Source organism: Ornithorhynchus anatinus, chromosome 1 (assembly GCF_004115215.2).
Source record: "Ornithorhynchus anatinus isolate Pmale09 chromosome 1, mOrnAna1.pri.v4, whole genome shotgun sequence".
Taxonomy (NCBI): Eukaryota; Metazoa; Chordata; class Mammalia; order Monotremata; family Ornithorhynchidae; genus Ornithorhynchus; species Ornithorhynchus anatinus.
The window spans coordinates 134041256-134067699 of NC_041728.1; the positions used below are offsets into that span (position 1 = coordinate 134041256).

At 49.3% G+C, this 26444-nt stretch overlaps 1 protein-coding gene across 2 annotated transcripts in view; it reads right to left on the reverse strand.

Moving 5' to 3' along the window:
• Positions 1-8789: 8789 nt before the first annotated feature.
• The window catches only part of IGF2BP2 (insulin like growth factor 2 mRNA binding protein 2), a 242465-nt gene continuing 224810 nt past the window's right edge, over positions 8790-26444 (reverse strand). For both annotated transcript variants that reach the window (XM_029071140.1, XM_029071130.1), the window contains 4 exons: positions 17539-17613; positions 15197-15328; positions 14154-14267; positions 8790-9081 (listed from right to left, as the gene is read on the reverse strand). In XM_029071140.1, the coding sequence (XP_028926973.1) occupies positions 8983-9081; positions 14154-14267; positions 15197-15328; positions 17539-17613 (420 nt within the window). In that variant the 3' untranslated portion in view covers positions 8790-8982. The remainder of the gene's footprint in view (positions 9082-14153; positions 14268-15196; positions 15329-17538; positions 17614-26444) is intronic.

Sequence of the window (26444 nt, forward strand, 5' to 3'; positions counted from 1 at the left end):
TCCCCATTCTGCAGATGCAGTAACCGAGGCCCAGAGAAGCGACCCTACCTAGGGTCACACAGCAGACAAGTAGCAGCACTTAAGAACCCGTGACCTTCCGACTCCCAGGCCCGGGCTGTATCCGCTCCGCCGTGCTGCTTCCCACTGTGTCAAGGCAGAGTCAGCTGTAGACATCACAGCTGCCCGGTGCGGCGACCGCGTTCTTCTCCCTGCCCCCGTTTCCCCCCAAGCCGTCCCGGCAGCGTGGTTTGCGTCGTCTCAGATCCCACTCCCCCTTAGTCCTGATAACCACCGGGATGCAGGGGAAAGAGGGAAGTGGAGCGGCAGAGGAGGGAGTCATAGTCATTTTACGGCACGGCCCGGGCGATAGAACAGGGGCCTGGAAGGCAGGGGACCTGGGTTCTAATCCTGCCTCGGCCACGTGTCCGCCGTGGGCAAGTCACATAACTTCTCTGGGCCTCGGGTACCTCATCTGGGAAAGGGGGATTGAGAGTGTGAGCCCCGTGCGGGACAGGAACTGGGTCCCGCCTGATTAACTTTTTTATCTACCCCAGTGCTTAGAACTAGGCGCTTGACTCATAGTTAAGTGCTTAACAAATACCATTTGAGAAAAGATTTTACCAAGAGCTCTCAAGAGGGAAAGGATGTCGTGAACTAAAGTTAGATCAGCCGTGATTACTAATTTAATTAAACGTTTTGGAGGGATTGCCGTTGTGGAAATAGGGAGTATCCTTTTCCACAGCCTCTGTCTGGATAATCAGTTAATGGTAATTGTTGAGCAGTTAATAATAATAATGTTGGTATTTGTTAAGCGCGTACTACGTGCAGAGCACTGTTCTAAGCGCTGGGGTAGATACAGGGGAATGAGGTTGTCCCACAGTCTTCACCCCCATTTTACAGATGAGGGAACTGAGGCACAGAGAAGTGAAGTGACTTGCCCACAATCACACAGCTGACACGGGACAGAGTCGGGTGTGTGCAGAGCACCGTACTAAGCTCTGGGGGAGAGTGCAGTACACAGAGCTGGTGGATGTGTTCCTTGCTCACAGGGAGCTAACAGAGTAGAGATATAAAATGAGAAATTCTCTATCACTGGCACGGTTATCATTTCGGGGAACTGCCTGGTTTTTTTTGGTGTTTTTAAAATGGTACTTGTTAAGCGCCTACCATGTTCCAGGCACTGTACTGCGGTGGGATTGATAGAAGATAATTGACTTGGACACAGTTCCTGTCCCATGGGGAGCTCATAGTCTTAATCCCCATTTTACAGGTGAGGTCACCGAGGCCCGGAGAAGTTAGGACTTGTTAAAGTCAGGCCGGAGAACAAGGGTTTTGCCCCTCGGCACACTCTATCCCGACCGGGACAACAACAGGTAGACTTTGAGAAGGGGTATGACCTAGTGGAAAGATCACAGAGAAGCAGCGTGGCTCAGTGGAAAGAGCCCGGGCTTGGGAGTCAGAGGTCATGGGTTCGAATCCCGGCTCTGCCACTTGTCAGCTGTGTGACTGTGGGCAAGTCACTTCACTTCTCCGTGCCTCAGTTCCCTCATCTGTAAAATGGGGATTAACTGTGAGCCTCACGTGGGACGACCCGATTACCCTGTATCTACCCCGGCGCTTAGAACAGTGCTCGGCACATAGTAAGCGCTTAACAGATGCCAACATTATTATTATTATTAGGTGTCAGAGAAGCAAAGTGGCTAGCGGATAGAGCTCGGGCCTGGGACTCAGAAGGACCCGGGTTCCAGTTCCAGCTCTGCAACTTGTAGGCTGTGAGACCTTGGGCAAGTTACTTTGCGCCTCAGTTCCCTCATCTGCAAAATGGGGATTAAGACTGTGAGCCCTGTGTGGGCGTGGACTGTGCCCAAGTTGATTAGCTTGTACCTAAACCAAGGCTTAGAATAGTGTCTTGGACATAGTACATGCCTAACAATTACCAAAAAAAAAGGCAGAGGACCTGGGTTCTAATCCCACTTTTTTGCCTGCTGGTTTAGTTTGGGCTTAATTTCTGTGCCTCAGTTTCCTCATATGTAAAATGGAGATTTAATATCTGTTCTCCCTCCTACTTGAACTGGAAGCCCTTTGTGGGGCGGGGACTGTGTCTGACCTGATTATTCTGTATCTACCCTAGAAAGCAGTGTGGTCTAGTGGATGGAACACGGGACTGGGAGTCAGAAGGTCATGGGTTCTAATCCCAGATCTGCCACTTGTCTGCTGTGGGACCTTGAGCAAGTTATTTCACTTCTCTGGGCTTCAGTTTCCTCGTCTATAATATGGGCATTAATAATAATAATTATTATGGCATTTATTAAGCACTTACTATGTGCCAAGCACTGTTTTAAGCATTGGGGTAGATGCAAGGTAAACCGTTTGTCCCACATGGGGCTCACAGTCCTAAGACTACTACCTTTACAGATAAGATTACGATTATTGGGCCCAACCCACCTATCTGCCCAAAGGGCAAGGAAAGATGAGAGGCAGAAGAGGAGGCTCCTTCATTAATCATAATAATGGTATTTGTTAAGTGCTTACTCTGTGCCAGGCACTGTACTAAGCGCTGGGTGGATACAGGCAAATGGGGTTGGGCACAGTCCCTATCCCACACGGGGTTCACAGTCTCAATCCCCATTTTCCAGAGGAGGAAACTGAGGCCCAGAGAAGTGAAGCGACTTGCCCAAGGTCCCGCAGCGGACAAATGGCAGAGCTGGGACTAGAACTCATGATCTTCTGGCTCCCAGGCCTGGGCTCTGTCATGGGTTCTAATCCCGACTCCTCCACGGATCAGTTGTGTCACTTTGGGCAAGTCACTTCACTTCTCTGTGCCTCAGTTATCTCATCTGTCAAATGGGGATGAAGACTGTGAGCCCCGCGTGGGACAATCTGATGACCCTGTATCTGCCCCAGCGCTTAGAACAGTGCTCGGCACATCGTTAAGCGCTTAACAAATACCATTATTTTTTTTAGAGAAGCAGCGTGGCTCAGTGGAAAGAGCACGGACTTCGGAGTCAGAGGTCATGGGTTCGAATCCCAGCTCTGCCACCTGTCAGCTGTGTGACTGTGGGCAAGTCACTTCACTTCTCTGTGCCCCAGTTCCCTCATCTGTCAAATGGGGAATAAGACTCTGAGCCTCACGTGGGACAACCTGATGACCCTGCGTCTACCCCAGCGCTTAGAACAGTGCTCTGCACATAGTAAGCGCTTAACAAATACCAACATAATTAGCCCAGAATGGGAGATGGGACCGCCCGAGGCATCCGTGTGGCGACACCCCAGGGTTGGGAACTTGTGTGTCTCCCCTCACCTGCTCTCGATGCCGTGGCCTGGAATTACGTCCCCCGGGTGAGCCGCCTCTGCCGACCCTGCCCACGCATCTGAAGCGTCCCGTGCCAAGGCCCGCCTGCAGATGATGGCAGGGTGACATGGGTGGGTCCCCACCCAGCCCCGAAGATGCCGTCTACCCCCCACCGACGACTGACGGCTGCTTGGGATGGTTCCCCGACTCATTCAGGTAAAGTACATCTTCTTTCTTAGACGGTAATCTTTTTGATTCGTCGTCTTATAATAATAATGATGATGTTGGTATTTGTTAAGCGCTTACTATGTGCAGAGCGCTGTTCTAAGCGCTAGGGGAGATACAGGGTCATCAGGTTGTCCCACGTGGGGCTCACAGTCTTCGTCCCCATTTTACAGATGAGGGAACCGAGGCACAGAGAAGTCAAGTGACCGGCCCACAGTCACACAGCTGGCGAGTGGCAGAGTCGGGATTCGAACCCATGATCTCTGACTCCCAAGCCCGGGCTCTTGCCACTGAGCCACGCTGCTTCTCTGCCTATGGTATTTGTTAAGCTCTTACTCTGCGCCGGGCACCGTTGTAAGCGCCGGAGTGGATAGAAGCAAATAGGGTTAGACACGGTCCCTGTCCCACCTGGGGCTCCCGGTCTTCATCCCCATTTTACGGATGAGGGAACCGAGGCTCAGAGAAGTGAAGTGATTGCCGGAGGTCACACAGCAGACGAGCGGCGGAGCCGGGATTAGAACCCAGGTCCTTCCGACGCCCGGGCTCCCTCCGCTAGGCCATGCTGTTTATCAACTCTCGTTCGCAGTGGTGGTCAGTGCCCTCACGGACACTGAAAACCGGCTCGGGTCAAGGACTTTCACCTTCCAGGTCAAGCCCAGGTCTGTTGGGGTGGGTAAAAAGGGAGATTCTTGGGTTACTTTTGTAGCTCTTTACCGGGGGGGAATCGAGAGCTCGTTTGGGTGTCCCTGACCTTGTAATTCCCTCACAGGGCCGTATTTGAAACTTGTGCAAAATCAGGCTTATTTGGAGGAAGAAAGGGATTCGAGCGTGAGCCGCTTCCCTTTCTTTTGGCCTCTTCGAGCTGCCGTGGCCGGGACGTAGAACCTCTGCTTCATTGCACCCGAGTTAGGAAGCTGGGCGGCCAACGGCCGAAGGCGGCCGAAGGCGGCCGAAGGCGGCTAGCGGGAAGGCCCCGGCCGGTAGAGGAAGGAATAGCTCAGAAGCTCTGGAGTTCACCTTCCCGGCAGGAAGAAATGAATAAGCAGCGGTAGGAAATGCGGTCCAGGGCTGCCACGGTCGCTCGCCTTCCCAGCACCAGGTGGGAGCTCTTTTCCAGCTCTCCAGGCCTCAACTCCCTCTCCCTGCGCTCCTTTTAAAAACGGAAGCAAATGTCCCCGAGGCAGCCCCCGAAGCGCAGGAAAGCAGCTCGACCCAGTCCCCGTCCGGCGTCTCGACCCGGTTGCCTGAACGCCGTGCCATCGCCCTGCGTCGTGATCCTCTCGGTGAGCAGCGTGGCGTAGCGGATAGAGCACGGGCCAGGGAGTCGGAAGGTCATGGGTTCCGGCTCTGCCACTTTGCTGTGTGGCCTTGGGCGGGTCGCTTCGTTTCTCTGGGCCTCGTCTGTAAAATGGGGGTGAAGACCGGGAACCCCCCGGGAGACGGGGACTGCGTCCGACCCGATTTGCTTGCATCCGCCCCGGTGCTTAGTACGGTGGCTGGCACGGAAGCAGCGTGGCTCAGTGGAGAGAGCACGGGCTTGGGAGTCAGAGGTCATGGGTTCGAATCCCGGCTCCGCCACTTAGCTGTGGGACTGTGGGCAAGTCACTTCTCTGTGCCTCAATTACCTCATCTGTAAAATGGGGATTAAGACTGTGAGCCCCACGGGGGACAACCTGATTCCCCTGTGTCTACCCCAGCGCTTAGAACAGTGCTCTGCACATAGTAAGCGCTTAACAAATACCGACATTATTATTATTAATACCATCATTATTATATGATCAGCCCTTCCTCTCAGAGGACAGATGGGCTCCAGAGAGGCCCGTTGACTCCTAAGCTGGAAGAGCAGGGTGTGTGTGGCCTCAAGAGGGGCCCAGAAGAGGCTTCTCTGTGCCTCAGTTCCCTCCTCTGTAAAATGGGGATCAACCGTGAGCCTCACGTGGGACAACCTGATGACCCTGTATCTCCCCCAGCGTTTAGAACAGTGCTCTGCACATAGTAAGCGCTTAACAAATACCAACATTATGTACAGCTCAGCTGCTCTGTAGTTGTCAATACAGGAACGGTAGAATAGTGCGCACACATTCATCCGTATTTACTGAGCACTTACTGTGTGCAGAGCACTGAACTAAGTGCTTGCAAAGTACAATTCGGCCACACGCGCTCTCCTCCCCCGTGCCCCCACTTCTTCCCCCAACTCAGCAAGAACCCACAGATGGATCTGGAACTAGAGAACGAATGCCCTGGAGCAAGTCGTGACATGTTTGCTGCTCCCCCTCCCTCCCTCCTCACCCCGCAAACATACACACACACACACAGAGTTGAGAAAGGACCTTTTGGACCCGCTTCCCTGGCTAAATCAGTCACCCACAGAGGCAGCACGGCCTAATGGATAGAGCCTGGACCTGGGTTCCAATCCCAACTCTGCCCCTGGTCTGCTCTGTGACCTTGATCAAGGCACTTCTCAGGGCCTCAGTTACCTCATCTGTAAAATGGGGATTAAGGCTTTGAGGGCCCCCCCCCCCCCCGGGTAGGACAGGGGCTGTGACCAACTCAATCAGCTTGTATCCAGCGCAGTACTTCGTACAGTGCCTAGTACATAGTAAGTGCTTAACAAATACCATTATATACCCCAAAAAGGGGATCAAGCTTCTTACCCCGGCTCTGCTGTGTGACCTTGGGCAAGTCACTTCTCGGGGGCCTCGATTACCTCATCTGTAAAATGGGGATGAAGACGGTGAGCCCTATATTATAATAATAATAATGTCGGTATGTGTTAAGCGCTTACTATGTGCAGAGCAGTGTTCTAAGTGCTGGGGTAGACACAGGGGAATCAGGTTGTCCCACGTGGGGCTCACACTCTTAATCCTCATTTTACACATGAGGTACCTGAGGCATAGAGAAGTTGAGTGACTTGCCCACAGTCACACAGCTGACAAGCGGCAGAGCCGGGACAAATACCAACATTATTATCTGTTAAATGGGATGAAGACCATGAGCCCCATGTGGGACATGGACCGTCTCTGACACGATTAGCTTGTATCTACCCCAGTGCTTATTACAGTGCCTGACACCAAGTGCTTAAATACCGTGGTGTTTTTTTTTTAAAAAAAGCCTGGGTCAGCATTAGAAACCCAGTGAGCCATCCCTCCCACTCTCCACTCCAGAAGAAAGCCACACAGCTGACAACCAAGCACTCGCCTTTCCCTTTACCTCACTCTCAACATTAGACCAGCTTTTGTGATGAGCGTCGGCTTTCCGGAGGTTTTTCTGCTCCCGTCCGCCTTCCCCAACGCCACCCTGGGTTGAGTTTTCTGTTCCAACTGCCCCGTGCTCACCCATTTCTTGTTTCTGCGTCTTTAGGTCGGGACTGTTGATCCCCTCCCATCATTTCCCGCCACTCTCCCTGCTCCCCGATGGTTTCCAAGTCTGCACACGAGCTCGTTCTTTCTAGAAACCATCCGACCCGCCCACTTCCCCCCCTGCACTTGACCTGGCGGCTTCTCGCTACCCGTGTTTTCAAATAAGAGATCGTGACGCCAGGCTCTTGTTAGCTGGATATATTTTTTTTTTCACAGAACACTGTTTGCAGTAGAGGAAACTGGCATATTGCAGTCGGTTGGTACAATGGTAATGTTCACATAAATCAGTACATGTTCATCCTTTAGCGTAGAAAACCCTAATGGCGTGTACCCTATCGAAACTCAGGACATCTTCTCCAATCCTTTCTCTCTCTGTTTTTCTTTTTATCCTTTTATATGTGTGCATATATATACACACACACACACACACATATATATATATATACTTTTTTCAAGGTTTATCCGAAAAAGGCCATTGGCTCTCAGCTAGCAGAAGGACAATACGGAATAGCCGTCAAACGTTCGGACCGTCACCTTCTCCCGGCTGCCAGCTGACTTTGTCTATTTTTTTTCCAACTCATTTTTATTAAAAAAATAAAAAAATGCTCCAACTATCAGTTTTACAAGGCATACAAAATCTCTAAAAGGGAAACACAAGAGCAAGGTGCTGAGGTACAAAAACACCTGAGGTAGTTTTTTTGTGTTTTTTTTTTCTTTTTAAAAAATCGCAATTTTCATGCCCTGGCCAACAACCTCATGTAAATTTATTTTCTTTTTTTCCTCTCTCACGAAACAAAGAGGGGGGAAAAAAAAGAAATCACTTCCCCTAATATCGATGGCAGCGCCCTACACACAAAAATGTAAAAAGACAAAATACGTTCTCTCTTTAGGTGGGGTTTGGGTTTTTTGGGAGGGTCGTTTTTTTCCCCCCTCTTCCAAAAGGTTAGGACAAGTACCATTGGAGTTTTTTCACTTTTTTTTTTCCTTTTAAATAACCAAAGTGGCAGTTGTGGCTGGTTTTTTTTGTGTTTTTTTTTTCTTCTCGGTGGTGTATTACTCAGAGCACTGCTTTGCCTGGTGGTGTGGAGAGAGAGAGAGAGAGAGAGAGAGAGTGAGTGAGTGAGTGAAAGAGAGAATTATACGGCAGTGTGCAAAAACCAGTTTGGAACCTGTGAAGCAAGGAGAAATGGATTACGTGAGCTGGACAGAGATGAAGAGAAACAAGATTCCTCTTCTAAAGAGACGGTATCCCTTTGTTGGCACACACAGGCGATCCAAAACTGCACCATGAAGTTAGTATCAACCTGACTAAAGCCCTACCCCCAAATCGCCATGGCCCTCCCGCCCCACCCCACTGAATTTTGTGCTGGTGCTCCTAAATCTTCTTTCTACCACATGTTAGATCTCCCAATGGATGGCTTTGTTCTTTCAAGTCTACAAAAGCCTTCTTTCTCTAGAAAAAAACAAAACGATAAAAAAAATAAAAAATTAATAATAAAAATTACACTTTTTTTTTTAAATTGGAGTTAGTCGAGTTACTGATATATTATTTCTAAAATATATTAACGCCGCAGGCACTCCAAGTATGCCGCAGACCGTACATTTTAAAAAAATCTTTCCCCCCCCACCCCCCTAATATGTACATACATGTACAGAGACTATTTTCCCCAGAGAGTTGTGAATTTTGCTTGGTTTTGAACACGTCCACCTATGTTAGTCCAACTAAAGGGATAGCGTCGAGGGAGTTGAATAGAGTGTCGGAGGGGTGGGATGGGCCGGGGAGATCTGCAGAAGCCCCGACGACAGGTGAGCGAGCCGGCTGACGGCCGACTGGGGTCCGGGTGAGAGACGGGCTTGCCCCAGACCCACCCCCCGCCCCCCGCCCGCCCCTTCCCCCTCCCACCCCCGCCTCGCCGCCCACCGCCCCTTTCCGCCTTGTGCACTTCAAGTCCTCTGCAGGGCCCCAGCCTTGGGCTGAGAGTTCTTATGCCTCAGGATGGTCTTTGGTTTGCTCCCCGATCTGTCTTTTTCTGGTTTTGTCTCGTTCCGTCAGGTGTTGGAAGGGCTACATTCATCGTTGTTGCTCGGCCGACGCCGCCGGAAACCTCACTTGCTGCGCTGGGAGGCGGGGGCTCCCTGAGGAGGGGGCTTCTGCTCCTGCTGTTTCACCTGCTGAACAATTTCCCTGATCTTGCGTTGTGCGGTCTGCGGGCAGAGGGAGACAGGAAGAAGCGGAGCGGTAACGCAGAGGAAGACGGGTGGATTGGACCTGCGGGTTCTTGCCGGGGCGGTTAACGCGCGGCGAGGCAGGTGGTGAAGCCGCGGCGGGGGGGCGGCGTCTGGGCCGGACAAATAACCCGGCCCCGTCTTTCCACGGTGTGGAGGAAGAGACCACGGGAATCCTATGGAAATTCTGAGGAGGAGGCAGTTCTGCAAATGCGCCAGCGTGACCGAGAAGGCGTGAGTAAATGACCAAGATGGGGTTATTCTGCGCTATTAACCGAGTTATTTGACTTAGCCTTAGGTAGGGAAGCCGAGCGGCCTAGGCGATAGGGCATGAATCTGGGAGTCGGGAGGACCTGGGTTCTAATCCCGGCCCCGTCTCATCTGCTGCTTGACCTCGGACAAGTCACTTAACTTTTCCATGCCTCAGTCCTCTCATCTGGAAAAAGGAGATTATTATTAATAATAACTGTGGTATTTGTTAAGCACCCTCTATGTGCCAGACACTGTACTGAGCACTGGGGTGGATACAAGCAAAGCGGATGGGACCCAGTCCCTGTCCTACACGTGGCTCAGTGGAAAGAGCCCGGGCTTGGGAGCCAGAGGTCATGGGTTCGAATGCCCACTCTGTCACCTATCAGCTGTGTGACTGTGGGCAAGTCACTTCACTTCTCTGGGCCTCAGTTACCTCATCTGGAAAATGGGGATGAAGACTGTGAGCCTCCTGTGGGACAACTTGATTACCCCGTATCTATCCCGGCGCTTAGAACAGTGCTCTGCACATAGTAAGCACTTAAACAGCAACATCATTATTATTATTACATGGGGCTCACAGTCTCAATCCCCATTTTACAGATGAGGTAAGGGAGAAGAGAAGTGACTCATGTGGGACGTGGACTGTGCTCAACCTCACTAGTTTTTATCTACCCTAGTCCTTAGTGAAGTGCCTGGCACATAGTAAGCACTTAACAAGAACCATGAAAACTCAAACAAAAACACTGTACTGAAATCGAATAGGTTTAGGTGGTTCAAGCTTGGAAGAGCTAGGGCAGAATGGAATCTGGCTTCTGAAGGAGTGAGTCAGGAAAGGCAAAAGGGACAGAGGTGTCCAAACTGGTTCGTGGTACAGTGGAAAGAACCTGGGCATGGGAGTCAGAGGTCATGGGTTCGAATGCCGGCTCTGCCGCTTGCCAGCTGTGTGACTTTGGGCAAGTCACTTAACTTCTCTGTGCCTCAGTTCCCTCATCTGTCAAATGGGGATTAAAGCTGTGAGCCCCACGTGGGACAACCTGATCAACTTGTATCCCCCAGCGCTTAGAACAGTGCTTTGCACATAGTAAGCGCTTAACAAATACCACCATTTATTTTATTTTAGCTTGGATCTACCCCCCAGTGCTTAGTACTGTGCCTGGCACACAGTAAGTGTTTAATAAATAGAGAAGCAGCGTGGCTTAGTGGAAAGAGCAAGGGCTTGGGAGTCAGAGGTCGTGAGTTCTAATCCCGGCTCCACCACTTATCAGCTGTGTGACTTTGGGCAAGTCACTTAACTTCTCTGAGCCTCAGTTCCCTCATCTGTAAAATGGGGATTTAGACTGTGAGGCCCACGTGGGACAACCTGATTACCTTGTATCTACCCCAGCGTTTAGAACAGTGCTCGGCACATAGTAAGCACTTAACAAATACCCACATTATTATTAATAAATTCCATTAAAAAAATTGACACTTTTTTTTATGGTAATTTGTTAGGCACTTACTATGTGGCAGGCAATATTCTGAGCGCTGGGGTAGATACAAGCTAATCAGGTCGGACCCAATCCACGAATCCCGATTAGACTGTAAGCCCGTCAAAGGGCAGGGACTGTCTCTATCTGTTGCCGATTTGTCCATTCCAAGCGCTTAGTACAGTGCTCTGCACTAGTAAGCGCTCAATAAATACTATTGAATGAATGTCCCCATAAGGGGCTCATGCTCTGAATGCCCATTTAAGAGGGAAGTGAAGTGATTTGCCCAAGGTCACCCAGCAGACAAATGGCGGAGCTGGGATTAGAACCCAGGTCCTTCCGACTCCCAAGCCCGTGCTCTATCGATCCACTAGGCCAGCGCCGTCACTAAACAAAGGAGGAACGAGTGCTTTGGCTAAAGATGCGAAAAACCAAGTAACACTTGAGACCACCTCATGAAAGTCTAATTCACATGTCTTGTTCTCAGGAATGACTTCACCTCAAAGCCTCCGTGGAGCCCCTTAGTTAGGTGAAGAGGGTGTCATATGTTCATACACAGAGGATTTTTACCACATGAATGTGCACACGCTAGGAACACAGGTTTGGGAAGTCCTCAGGTGATGGGAAAAATTACAGACGGTGTAAGAGCGCATCCCTGTCCTGGAAGGTGGATATCACGGCGGAAACTATTATGTTGCCCTCCCACTTGGGGAGTTGGGGAGAAGGGGGCTGAATGACAGACTTAATCAAAGGACTGGCATAATATATCTTGTTTTTAATTTTATCTCTAATTTTATTTATTTATATTGACGCTACTGATGCCTGTGTACTTGTTTTGTTTTGCTGTCTCCCCCTTCTAGACTGTGAGCCTAGAGTTGGCTCCCTGTTGGGCAGGGATTGTCTCTGTTGCTGAATTGTACTTTCTAAGTGCTTAGTACAGTGCTCTGCACACAGGGTTCAATAAATAAGATTGAATGAATGAACGAATAAGTAATAGAGAGGGTTCCGAAGCCCCATTTTACAGATGAGGAAACCGAAGCACAAAGAAGTTGCCCAAGATGACACAGCAGGCAAGTGACGGAGCTGAAATTAGAACCCAGGTCCTCTGACTCCTAGGCCCGGAGAACAGAAGGTGAAGAAGGTAAAATAGTATGAAAAAAACCGGTTCTTTCCCCATCGCTTAGTACAGTGAGTACTCAAATACCACTGATCGATTGATGGGTGGAGCGCTTGAAGCCCATACTTGATGCAGAGGGAAATGGGTAGCCATTGAAAGCTTTTGAGGAGCGGAAAGATGTGGGCTGACTGACGTTTTAAGACGACGACCTGGGGCCCGACGTGAATTAGAAACCGAAGGGGGGAAGAGGTCAGAGGCAGGGAGGCCAGTGAGGAGACGGATTGGGCGATCTACCCGGAAGATGAAGGCAGTCGACGGGGGTGGATCTGAGAAACAGGGAGGAGAAAGCACTGAAGGAGTTAGTGACAGTGAAGTGACGGTTCAAAGACAGTGAGGAGTTCGGTTTAGGGGTGGGGTGGAGCGTGGATGGGTGATAACGATGGTATTTGTTAATTGCTTACTATGTGCCAAGCACTATTCTAAGCGCTGAGGCAGATAACAAGGTAATCAGGTTGTCCCACGTGAGGCTCACAGTCTTAAATAAGCTCCATTTTTACAGATGAGGTAACTGAGGCCCAGAGACGTGAAGTGACTTGCCCGAGGTCACACAGCAGACAAGTGGCGGAGCCGGGATTCTAATCCATGTCCTCTGACTCCCAAGCCCGGGCTCTTTCCACCAAGTCTTCCTGGAGCCAAGAGGAAAGAAATGTTGTCAGCCGTCTGACTTTGGTCAAATCACTTCACTTCTCCGTGCCTCAGTTCCCTCATCTGTAAAATGGGGATGAAGACTGTGAGCCCCACATGGGACAAGCTGATCACCTTGTATCCCCCCCTAGCACTTAGAACAGTGCTTCGCACAAAGTAAGCACTTACCAAATACCATAATAATAATAATAAATGCAAGCTGTGGGAGCAGAAGAGAGGTTGGGGCTGGTGAGATGGAAAGTAGTTGGGTGACTGTGTCCAGCCCACTTTGCTTATATCCATCCCAGCACTCAGTACAGTGCCTGGCACATAGTGAGCGCTTAACAAATACCCGTTATTACTATTAACTGAAACCGGGCAAGATGACGAAGTAACCGAGAGAGGGCAGGAAGAGAAGAGGACCCAGAACAGACGACTTGTGGGGCACCCGCAACGAGGGGATTAAAGGTGACCGACTCAGAGAATGAGACCGAGAAGAGAGAGATGTGGAGGGGGTGGGAGAAAACCCCAAGGGAAGGTAGCGTTTCCAAGAGCGAGGGGTAGATCAAGAGTCAAAGGTAGCCAAGTGATGACGATGGCATTTGTGCAAAGCACTGTTCTAAGCGCTGGGGAGTGATACAAGATGATCAGGTTGTCCCACGTGGGGCTCACAGTCTTAATCCCCATTTTACAGATAACTGAGGCACAGAGAAGTGAAGTGACTTCCCCAAGGTCACACAGCTGACAAGCGGCAGAGCGGGGATTAGAATCCATGATCTCTGACTCCCAAGCCCGGGCTCTTTCCACTGAGCCACGCTGCTTCTACAGTGGTGGTATTTAAGCGCTTACTACATGCCAAGCACTGTTCTAAGTGCTGAGGTAGTTTATCAGGTTGTCCCACATGGGGCTGGCTCACAGTCTTAATCCCCATTTTACAGATGAGGTAACTAAAGCGCAGTGAAGTGACTTGCCCATGGTCACACAGTAGTCCCGGGACAGAGTAGTGTTTATTGGCTCTGGCTCTGAGAAAGTTTTTCGTTTTTCTTTTGTCCTTTCTCCTGCTCTGCCAAAGAGCTGTCTTAAGAGTCCCAAAATTCATTTATCAAACACGACAAATATTCAGAAAGAAAACCTCATCTGCATCAAGTGGGTTCTAATTCAGGGGTCAGTTACCAGTATCTATCGGGCAATGTGAACAGCGGGCCTAGTGGATACAGCCCGGGCCTGGGTGTCAGAAGGACCTGGGTTCTAATTCTGGCTCTGCCACTTGTCTGCTGTGTGACCTTGAGTAAGTCACTTCACTTCTCTATGTCTCCGTTACCTCATCTGTAAAATGGGGGTTAAGACTGTGAGCCCCACATGGGACAGGGACTGTGTCCACCCTGAATAGCTTGTATTTACCCCAGCGCTTAGAACAGCGCTTGCCGCACAGTAAGCGCATTACAGATACCATCGCTGTTATTTTCACGTTCAGCCGGGGGGAGAGGGAAGGCGAGTAAAGACTGAATCAGAACAATGAAACGCTGAGTTACCTGGCTGGCAAAGAAGTGCCCGATAATTTTAACAATCACTTCCTCGTTTTCGTCAGGTGTTTGGTCACGGGGCACGATTACTTCCGCACTAGTTAAGTTTTGCAGTTCGTTCACCTGTAAGGGAAGAAGGCAACCCTTTCAACTTTAGCAGGTTTGGAGGCTGCCGAGGGGTCTGGGAAAGGACCGGAGAAAGGGGTGAGGAATAAAAGGCTACAAAAAATGAGAGGAGGGCCACCCTACTGCTGTCAATTGCTCTCTTTCGTCTGTGACCCCCCCCCCCATCCCGCCCCGGCGCTCTTTGGGCTTCCTTTGAGGTTCACCCCTCGGCACTTTCACCACGCTCCCGCTCCTCGCCGAGGAGCCCCACCTTTCAGAACCTGGAGGAGAGAAGCCCATGGACAGATGAACCACCAAGGAGCTGAAGAACGGCTCCAAACTGCGGCTAATATTTCTATAACGTGTACATGTACGACGTTTGAGTTCAAACCGTATTCCCGTTTCCCTCGGTTTCTTGATTTCGCCGTCCGTGGTGTCACCTTTGAGGATGAAGGACAATTCTAACCCTAACTCTGTCCCCCGCTAGGTTATCGACTGGAGGGCGGGGATCGTGACTACCAATTCTTCAGTGTCGTACTCTCCCAAGTGCTCAGTGCAGTGCTGCGCACATAAACTCTCCGTTACGTGCCACTATATATCTTTCTGCTTTCTATTTCTTGGCCCATGCTTGCTGACCCAAATCCTCCACAACAGAGGAGTGAAAGGGGAGAAAGGGAAATCCGAAGGAAGAGATGATTGAGCATCAAGCCTCCGGGGATCTTCCGCCAAACCCCGATATTAAGAGATGGGCTCGTCTCGCCACCGCCGCCTCCAGAACGCGGCATCGCACCGTTTGTCTTCAACCCGCCTCCTCCCGGTTGTATTTTCGCCCCTGACCTTTCCTTGCTCGGCAGAGCTGGGATGGGGTGGCCCAGGAGAAGTCTGGGGAAACGAACGATGGGTTTGGGAGAGAGGGGACCCCGGGACGGAGCCCGAGGCGAACTTACCGTTTTGCCACCTTTGCCGATGACGCGGCCGGCTGCTGAGGAAGGCACCTTGATGTGGGCTTCAAGCTTCACTTCTTCTTTTGGGTTAAAAAAGTTCTCCTCTTTCAGTTTTCCGAATATCCTCCCTTGGGCCTGGGGAAGCAAGGGCAGACCAATGAGTGCTCTAATCGCTAATGCCAGGAGAGCCGGCTCGTCGACCCGGGTCCCGGGGGACTCGAGGACGACAGCTATTTATATTAACGTCCGTCTCCCCCGCTCGACCGTAAGCTGGCTGTGGGCGGGGAATGCTTCCGCTCTCTCGTACTCTCCCAAGCGGTTAGCACACAGTAAGCGCCCAATAAATACGACTGACTGACTGACACATGACCCAACGTTCCGGAAGGTGTTGGAGACGGAGCCCATCTCAGCCCTTCCCCGGCCCTCGGCATACCGCAGTTTCCCCTGGGAGACTTCAAAGATGTTCCCACCGGTTGGGAGAATAGGCACCGAGTGTCGATCGACCCTCTGTCTCCCGACCCTGATCCTTTCGGCAGTCCTTAACTAAATCCAAATCCTTTGGAAGAGGTCCTATTCATTCATTCAATAGTATTTATTGAGCGCTATGTGCAGAGCACTGTATTAAGCGCTTGGAACGTACAATTTGGCAACAGATAGAGACAATCCTTGCCCAGTGACGGGCTTACAGTCTAATCGGGGGAGACAGACGGCAGAACAAAACAAAAACAAGACAACATTATCACGACAGAGTCAAGGGGATGGACACCTCATTAACAAAATAGGGTAATAAATAATATATACAAATAAGCACAGTGCTGAGGGGAAGGGGACGGAGCAGAGGGTGGGGTCAGGAGGGGAAGGGAGGGGGAGCAGATGGAAAGGGGGATCAGCTGAGGGGAGGGGAAGGGGGAATATGATGGAACGATTTTCTATCTAGCAAGAACTTGAGGTAAGGAGGGAAAAACATAGCAGGAGCTGTTCCTACTGTGTTGACCAACCTATGGAGGCACCAATTCATTACATGTAAAGTGCCCTCCACCACCACCACCGGCCCCCACCTCAGACTGTAAAATTTCTACCACCTCTGTTGCACTGTACTCTCCCAAGCTCTTAATACAGTGCTCTGTAGGCAGTAAGCGCTCAATCAGTACCAATGATTTCCTCAAAATGTCTATTTAAACTAGCAGTTGCATTCATTCATTCATTTCAATTGTATTTATTGAACATTTACTGTGTGCAGAGCACTGTACTAAGCTCTTGGAAAGTACAATTCAGCAACGGAGACAATCCCTGCAAAACACGGTGCTAAGCCCTGGGAAACAAAATTAGACACAGTCTTTAACCCCCAAGGGGTTCAGAATATGAGACTAAAATGGGCGAAGAGTTAGCGACAAACACACAAGATGAAACAACAGACAATCAGTAGGATACTGTGGCAAGAGAGACAGAGGTTCAGATCCCAACCGCCACAGCCAGTCATATTTACTGAGTGCATACTGTGTACAGAGCACTGTACTAAGCGCTCGGGACAGTACACTATAACACATGCATTCACTGCCCACAGCGAGTTAGTCTATAGCCATGACTTATCCAAACTACAATTCTCCTGTACTGTGGGATTACATCTTAAGAACGCTGTATTATAGAAAACTCACACTCTGGTACTCACCCGGTGTCAAACTACAAATGTTTCTTGTGACACCGTGTCACATTCCATCTCGAACTGGGTTGCGGGACGGATATTCTTTAATTGCTCCATTTACGCAGAGTAAAAGCGCACGTTATAGCAACACTGACTGTCCTTGTTAAACTTTTTACATTCCTAATTGGAGACGTTTCCAATCTGGTCAAAGCGTGCCGTGGTTGTACCTAACACGCAGGCAGGGCACAGACCTGCCAACTCCGCTGAACTGTACTCTCCTAAACGCTTAGTACAGTGCTCTGCGCACAGTAAGCGCTCAATAAATACACTGATGATGATAAAGAGCGTTTCCTTGCTTCCAATAGCCCAAGGGAGTGTTATCTTCTTCTACCTCATGCCAACGAGGGAATCGGAGGGCAGAGGGGACGACCCCTCTTCCCTCCAGGATATAAGGGTCTGCTGTATGTGCCTCTATATGTCCTTGCAGCAATTTGGGAGGAGGAGGTTGTGGATTAACATGGCTTGGGTTCCTCTAGAGAAACCCCTCGCTTTCAGAATTTCAACCCTCGATTTTTAACCTTCCACTCTCGATCTGTTGAGGGGAAAGCTTCCGGGCCTTTTCATTCGAATCCTCCGTCTATCCCAAGAAGCTGTTGCTCTGCAGTGCCCCGTCTTAGGCGGGCCAGCCGCCCGGGGCTCTTACCTTAAACTGCGCTTCAGGTGGTCCCGTGATGATGACCATCCTCTCACTGGCGTCTGGACCTTCTGCCGGGGCAATCTGAAATTAACAATTTTTCATTCAGAGAAGAAAAGGTCTCCATCAACACTTCCCACTCCCCTACGGTCTTCTGGAATAAGGGCCGGCCTGTCTGACCCTCTTCCTCGCCACCAAGAAAAGGCCCCAGGCCTAAAAAAGAAAGCTTGAACCTTCCAGACGTGCCGGATGCCATTGCGGACACCAGGAACATCACAATTCTGTATATGAGAAGCAGCGTGGCTCAGTGGAAAGAGCACGGACTTTGGAGTCAGGGCTCATAAGTTCGAATCCCAGCTCTGCCACTTGTCGGCTGTGTGACTGTGGGCAAGTCACTTAACTTCTCTGTGCCTCAGTTCCCTCATCTGTAAAATGGGGATTAAGACTGTGAGCCCCACGTGGGACAACCTGATTCCCCTATGTCTACCCCAGCGCTTAGAACAGTGCTCGGCACATAGTAAGCGCTTAACAAATACCAACATTATTACCAACATTATTATATGGACCATAATTCAGGTTCACAGCGATGGGGGAAATTATTGCTTCATTTTACAGAAGAGAGTGGGGCTCAGGGCTTTGAAACGACATAGTAAAACTAATAATAATAATAGCAATAATTATGGTGTATGTTAAGGGCTTACTATGTCCCAAGCACTGGGGTAGATACAAGGTAATCAGGTTGTCCCACATTGGGCTCGCAGTCTTAATCCCCATCTTTAAGATGAGGTAACTGAGACCCAGAGAAGTAAAGTGACTTGCCCAAGGTCACACAGCAGACACGTGGCAGAGCCTGGATTAGAACCCAGGTCCTTCGGGCTCCCAGGGCCATGCTCTATCCAATAGGCCATACGGCTTCTCTAGCTTCAGCTGGAAACATCTGAGTTACCTTTCTACATCTCTGCGTTGAGTAAGTATTGAAAGCTACCAAAAAAAAAAAAAAACCTCCATTGGCCTCAGCCTGCTTGAACCAATGCCCAGGAGTTGGAAACTATAATCATTTATATCAATGGATCGATGGTATTTATTGACCAATTATTGTGTGCAGAGGACTATATTAAGCACTCGGGAGAGTACAATACAACGGAGTTGGTAGACACATTCGCCGCCTTTAACAAGCTGAGACGTCACATGCCCGACCGTTTTCGGGGGCTTTTGGGCCTAATTCCCTGTAATTCTTCTTAGTTTACATTGCTGTGGGAAACGGCAGCTTTCTGGGGCCGGGTTGGGGGGGCTCACACTTCCCCAGGTCCCCGAGGAGGGCTGTCGGTGGGATCCAATTCTCATGACTTGTACAGGAAGTGGACTGGATAACCTGAAAAATGAGCCTCTTCTAAATGCATTTGGCCGAACCACTTTGCAGTTTTCCCTCTCCTCTGCCCCTCCGGACGCTAAAAGCCACCTTTTAAAGCCCAAGATAATGATGGAGTTTCCGCAGCCAACAAAAGATGGCCCCGGTCCCAAAACAACGTGTGAACCGAGGCCTCGAGGCCGACAGTAAGCAAATGGGGCCTCTTCTGTCACCGGGGTTCTTAGATAGGTTACATCCTGAAGGAGAATGAAATCTGATTCTTCTTCGGCGGGGGAGCGGTGGGGGGAGAAAAGTACCACACACGTAATGACGGCGTTCAATGTTTTCTTGTGCTCTGACATCAGTTATTGCTGTTTAACTGGGGAGAGGATGAAAGGCCAATTCATTATTCAGCCTTACAAATCCGCTTTATGGTCCAAATTCACTTCCTGGGCTGATTCAGGACTGCCTCGTTTAATGACCTGGTGGCAAGCCCAGGAGGGGAGTTGGGGAAAAGGACACTGAACAGCTTGCCAAATCCACAGCTCCCTGACCCAGGCTAGTGTCAGAGAGGAAGGAAGAAACAGGGCTGGGGTTCAGCCTCTTCATTTTACTCTCTTAGAGAAGAGTAAGGTGGTCTAGTGGATAATAATAATTGTGGTATTTGTTAAACGCTTACTTTGGGCCAAGCACTGCTCTAAGCACTGGGGTAGATACAAGGAAATCAAGTTGGACAGAGTCCCTGTCCCACACGGGGCTCACAGTCTCAATCCCCATTTTACGGATGATACCTTATTACCACTGCGGCCCGGAGAAGTGGAGCGACTTGCCCAAGGTCACACAGCAGACGAGCGGCGGAGCCGGGATTAGGACCCTCGGCCTCTGACTCCCAAGCCCGGGCTCTTGCCACTAGGCCATGCTGTTTCAAGCTTAATGCTGCTGGGATACAGCCCGAGGCCGGGAGTCGGGGGGATCTGGGTTCCGATCCCGGTTCTGACTCTTCGTCTGCTGTGGTGACCTTGGGCAAGTGGCTCAATTTCCTCACCCGTAAAATGGAGGATTGAAACTGCGGGCTAGAGAAGCAGTGTGGCTCAGTGGAAAGAGCACGGGCTTTGGAGTCAGAGGTCATGGGTTCGAATCCCGGCTCCACCACTTGTCAGCGGTGGGACTGTGGGCAAGTCACTTCACTTCTCTGTGCCTCAGTTACCTCATCTGTAAAATGGGGATTAAGACCGCGAGCCCCACATGGGACAACCTGATTCCCCTGTGTCTACCCCAGCTCTTAGAACAGTGCTCTGCACATAGTAAGCGCTTAACAAATACTTTTTTATATCCAAAACCTGAGTAGCTTGTATCTACCCCAGCGTTTAATACAGTGCCTGGCAGAGTAAACACTTAACAAATACCGTCAAAGAAAAACTCTCTTGGAACTGAAATAGCTCCCACTAGGCACGGAGGCAGGAGGCTACCTGAAAAATAGACAAGCTACCAGACAGAATGGTGGGAGGCAGGGAGGATTTGGGCGGGGGAGTGTTGGAAGAAGGGAGAGAGGATTGAAGGGAGGGAGGGTCTGCCTGCCTGTTCTCATCATCAGTCACAGCAGACCAACGCTAAATGTTAAGCATGTCATCCCCTTCCTGCCCTCTATAGAAGGAAGGCTGGGAAAGACAGGTTCATTTATCACTAATTATATCGGAGGTCACCTTCACTTCCGTGGAACCAAGATCAAGGAGAATGGAGGCCATCTCCATTCTGAAGGTATGTAGCCCTGTCTTCTTGAAGAGCTCAAAGGACCTCATTGGTTTCAATTTTACAAACTTCAGTATAATCGGCATAATCGGAATGAGCAGCGGTGGGGCCTAGTAGAAAGAGCACAGGCCTGGGAGCCAGAGGACCTGGATTCTAATTCTGGCTCTCTCGCTCGCTGAATGACTTGGGTTTAACTTCTCTGGGCCTCAGTTTCTTCAGCTGTAAAGTAGGGATTCAGTACATGTTCTCCCTCTTACTTAACTGTATTTAGTGAGTGTTTACTGGGTGCAGGGCACTACCCCAGACTTTAGAACAATGCTCAGCACATAGTAAGCGCTTAACAAATACCAACATCATTATTATTATTATTATTAATAACTCTTTTTTCCCTCTGCTCCTCCCCCTCTCCCGTCCCATCCCCTCAGCACTGTACTCGTCCGCTCAACTGTATATATTTTCATTACCCTATTAATTTTGTTAATGAAATGAACATCGCCTTGATTCCATTTATTTGCTATTGTTTTAATGAGAGGTTCATCCCCTTGATTCTATTTATTGCTATTGTTCTTTTCTGTCCGTCTCCCCCGATTAGACTGTAAGTCCGTCAAAGGGCAGGGACTGTCTCTGTTACCTATTTGTACATTCCAAGCACTTAGTACAGTGCTCTGCACATAGTAAGCGCTCAATAAATACTACTGAATGAATGAATGATCATTATTATTACTAAACGCTTGGGAGAGCACAAACAACAATATAACAGACATTCCCTGCCCACAGCGAGTTTATGGTCTAGAGGGGGGGAAGACCATGAGCCCCAGGTAGGTCAGAGACTGTGTTTGAACTAATTAACTTGTACCTATCCCAGAGCTGGGAACATTGCGTGACACATAGTAACTGCTTAACAAATAACATTAAAAAAAAAGCACACTCACTAAATGCCATTAATTGATTGACTGAGAGACTGTAAGCTCTTCTGGACAAGGCACATGTCTACCAACTCTGCTATACTGTCCTCTCCCAAGCACAAAATACAGTTCCTTGCACACAATAAGCACTCAGTAAATACCAATGATTGACAAATAATAATTACGATATTTTTTAAGTGCTTACTATGTGCCAGTCACTGTTCGGGGTGGACACAAGAAAATAGGGTTGGACACAGTCCCTGACCCACATGGGACTCATCCAGGAGGCCTTCCCAGACTGAGCCCCCCTTTCCCTCTGCTCCCCGTTCCCTTCCCTCCCCCGCACCCGCTGCTCTTCCCCCTTCCCTTCCCCTCAGCACTGTGCTCATTTGTATATATTATTTATTACCCTATTTATTCTGTTAATGAGGTGTACATCCCCTTGATTCTATTTATCTTGATGATGTTGTCTTTTTTTTTGTTGTTCTGTTTTGCTTTGCTGTCTGTCTCCCTTGTTTAGACTGTGAGCCCGTCATTGGGCAGGGATTGTCTCTGTTGCCGAATTGTACATTCCAAGCAGCTAGTATGGTGCTTTGCACATAGTAAGCGCTCAATAAATACTATTGAATGAATGGTTTCGACCCCCATTTTCCAGATGAGGTAACTGAGGCCCAGAGAAGTGAAAATAATAATAATAATAATAATGTTGGCATTTGTTAAGCACTTATTATGTACAGAGCACTGTTCTAAGCGCTGGGGGAGATACAGGGTAATCGGGTTGTCCCACATGAGGCTCACAGTCTTAATCCCCATTTTACAGATGAGGAAACTGAGGCACAGAGAAGTTATGTGACTTGCCCACGGTCACACAGCTGACAAGTGGCAGAGTCGGAATTCGAACCCATGACCTCGGACTCCCTAGCCCGTGCTCTTTCCACTAGGCCATGCTGCTTCTTGACTGATTGCCGAGTGAGCAGGTAGTAGTACCGGCTTCCAGCCCCACGGCTCCAGTGTTCCTGCTGCTGAGAGGGGGCACTGGGCAAGAAAGGGTACTAGCGAACATCCCGACTTCCCAGAGCTCCCACGGGGCCACTTCCCGGTGACTTTTCATTCATTCAATCGTATATATTGAGCACTCATGGCTTAGTGGAAAGAGCACGGGCTTGGGAGTCAGAGGTCATGGGTGCTAATCCCGGCTCCACCGCTTGTCAGCTGTGTGACTTTCGGTAAGTCATTTAACTTCTCTGGGGCTCAGCGACCTTAACCGTAAAATGGAAATTAAGACTGTGAGCCCCATGTGGGAAACCTGATGACCTCGTATCTACCCCAGCGCTTAGAACAGTGCTTGGCAAAGAGTAACCACTTAACAAATACTATTATCATTATTATTATTGTTATTATTATTATTACAGAGCACTATACTAAGCATTTGGGAGAGTACAATACAGCAATAAACAGATACATTCCCTACCCTGACTTCTGGCCCCTGACAAAAATGATCCTGTATCCATAATGCCAATGCCAGATGCAATAATAATCAACATGATGGTGCTTACTACATGCCAGGTACTGTACTCCCAAGTGCTTAGGACAGTGCTCTGCAAACAGAAAGCACTTAATAAATACGACAATGAATGAATACTAAATACGACAATGAATGAATACAGCGAAGCGGCATGTCATAATGGATAGAGCAGGGCCTGGAGTCGGAAGGTCAGGGGTTCTAATCCCGGCTCCTCCACTTGTCTCCTGTGTGACCTTGGGCAAGTCACTTCTCTGGGACTCAGTTACCTCATCTATAAAATGGAGATTGCGACGGTGAGTTCTACATGGGACAGGGACTGTGTCCAAACTGCTTTGCTTGCATCCACCGCAGTGTGCCCAGTGAGTCTGTGGCACACAGTAAGTGCTTAATAAATACCATTATTATTATTATTGTTGTTCAAGGTAACCAGGTCAGGCACAGTCAAATACGGGACTCACGACAAACGGGGAGGGAGAACAGGTACTACATTCTAGACTTTGAGCCCGTTGTTGCGTAGGGATTGTCTCTATTTGTTACCGAGTTGTACTTTCCAAGAGCTTAGTACAGTGCTCTTCACACAGTAAGCTCTCAATAAGTATGACTGAATGAACATCCCCAAATTATAGATGTCAGGGAATGTGTATGGTTATTGTTCTATTGTACACTCTCTCCAATGCTTAGTACAGTGCTCTGTACACAGTAATCGCTCAATAAATACTATTTACTGAGGAAACTGAGGCACAGAGATTTGAGTGATTTGTCCATGGTCACCCACCCAACAAGTGGCAGAGCCAAGGTCTTTCAGTTAGTTTAGTTCTGTTCTGGTAGTATAATCACTCATCCTGTCTTGCCTGGATTAATGCATCAGGTTTCTGACCTCCCAACCTCCTGCCTCTCCCCATTTCAGTCCATACTTTACTCGGCTGCCCGGATTATCTTTCCACATAAACGCTCTGGACATGTCACCCCCCGCCCCGCCCCCATAAATCTCCAGTGGTTGCCTATCCACCTCCATATCAAACAAAAACTCCTCACTCTTGGCTTCAAGACTTTCCACTCCACTCTTCAGCCGCCGCTAACCTACTCACTGGGCCTTGTTCCCGCCTGTCCCGCCGTCCTACCTCTGGCCTGGAACACCCTCCTTCCTCAAACCCACCAGAAAATCACTCTTCTCCCCCCTTCAAAGTCCTATTGAAGATTCACCTCCTCCAAGAGGCCTTCCCAGGCTAAGCCCCACTTTTCCTCATCTCCCACTCCCTTCTGCGTCACCCTGACTCACTCCCTTTGCTCTCCCCCCTCGGCCCCATAGCACTTACATATATGCATATTATATTAATAATATTATTATGTATTATACATAAAATTCTATTTATCTATATTGATGCCTGTTTACTTGTATTGATATCTGTCTCGCACACACATACACACACTGTGAGTCCATTTTGGGCAGGGATTGTCTCTCTTCACTGCTGTATTTTCCAAGGACTTAGTACAATGCTCTGCACACAGTAAGCGCTCAATAAATACGATTGAATGTGGACAGGGACTGTCTCTATTATTGTACTTTCCAAGCACTTAGCACAGTGCTCTGCACACGGTAAGTGCTGAATAAATACGATTGAATGAATGAATTCTGATTCCCAGGCCCGAGCTCTTTCCACTAAGCCACTTCATCCCCATTACCTTGAGTCGTGGTGAATTTCTCTGCTACTTAAAAAAAAAATGGCCTGTCGATTTTCTCCATTATCAACTGAATGAATATAGAATATTATTGAGGAGGTGGCAGATTCAGACTAACCTGAGGCTGTAACCTGTAAATTTACCAACCCCCCAAAAAAATGATTTAGAGCCTCCCTGTTACCCAGGGACTAAAGTTTATGTCCTGTACGGAGTCTAAAAGTGCAATTCCCGATTAACAGAATGCTCATTTCGAATCTCCTTACACCTGGAAGGGCCAGTTCTTGGGGGTGGCCAATTCTCTGGGGCTACTTAATGCTTTTTCCCTCTAGTCAAGAGGCTCCCGATTAGCAAGCGAGGAAAATTCAACTAAGTCCATGGCTTAGAATTTAACAAGTTGGTTCAGTGGAAAGAGCACAGGCTTGGGAGTCAGAGGATGTGGGTTCTAATCCCAAGTCTGCCACTTGTCTGCTGGGTGACCTTGGGCAAGCCACTTAATTTCTCTGTGCCTCAGTTACCTCATCTGTAAAATGGGGATTAAAAGTGTGGGCCCCACATGGGACAACCTGAATACCTTGTATCTACCCCAGCGCTTAGAACAGTGCTCAGCACATAGTAAGTGCTTAATAAATACCATCATTATTATTATTATCATTTCCTGTTCTACACGACCCCACCAAGTTTATGCTGAGAAGCCGTGTGCCTAGTGGGTAGATCACGGCCCTGGGAGTCAGAAGGACCTGGGCTCTAATCCCGGCTCCTCCACTTGTGTGCTGTGTGCCCTTGGATGAGTTACTTCTCTTTGCCTCCGCTACTTCATCTGTAAAATGGGGATTAAGACTGTGAGCCCCATGTGGGATAGAGACACAGTCCAACACTCCCCGGTGCTTGGTACAGTACCTGGCACATAATCAACTCTTAACGAATGCCATTTAAAATAAAAAGTTTATCAAGAGGCTCTAGCCCTTAGCCTCAGACCTACAGGCCTGCTGATTGTGACTTTTACTCTGACATCCACGTGCTCCGTGGATTTGCTTTTTGTAGACCTAGAGGCAAGGATCACCTCTCAGGGTGGCACCTGGAGAGTTTCCAGTACTTTACCAGTCTCGACTATGGGAGGGAGAGTCGAGCAGGGGCCTGTCCATTCCATTCCTAGCTTGGGCAATGGCTAGAGTGGCAGGCCATCTGCTACAAGTCAAAACTCCCCCATGCTGGGCAGCGGCGGCACGGGAGAGAGTTAAGGGTGGAGACTCGAGTTCACTGCACGGAAGGCAACAACGGTAAACCACTTCCGGATTTTGACCAAGAAAACTCTATGGATCCACTACCAGAACGACTGCAGATGGAGGTGGGGCGTTCTGGGAGAGATGTCGCTATGGGTCAGAGACGACTCAACAGTATAAGACGAGACAAGAGGCAAGGAGAACTGTCCGTTTTCTTTCCATGTCTGGATAGGGGAAAGGTAGGCCCGGGGTATCCCTGGCTACTACAGGGACCGACGAGGGAGGGGTCTTCCGGACGAGGGACCGGACCTGAACTTCCCAGGTGGGGGAAAGCACTTCTCGTGTTAGAGTTTATTAATGGACGCCTTCCCGATATTTTCAAAATGTCTGTCGGGGTTTTCAGGAATCAATTCGTTAGTAGGATTTGCTGGGGACTTTCTGTGTGGACTGCACAGAAGAGGACGCTACTGTAAATAGAAACAATCCCT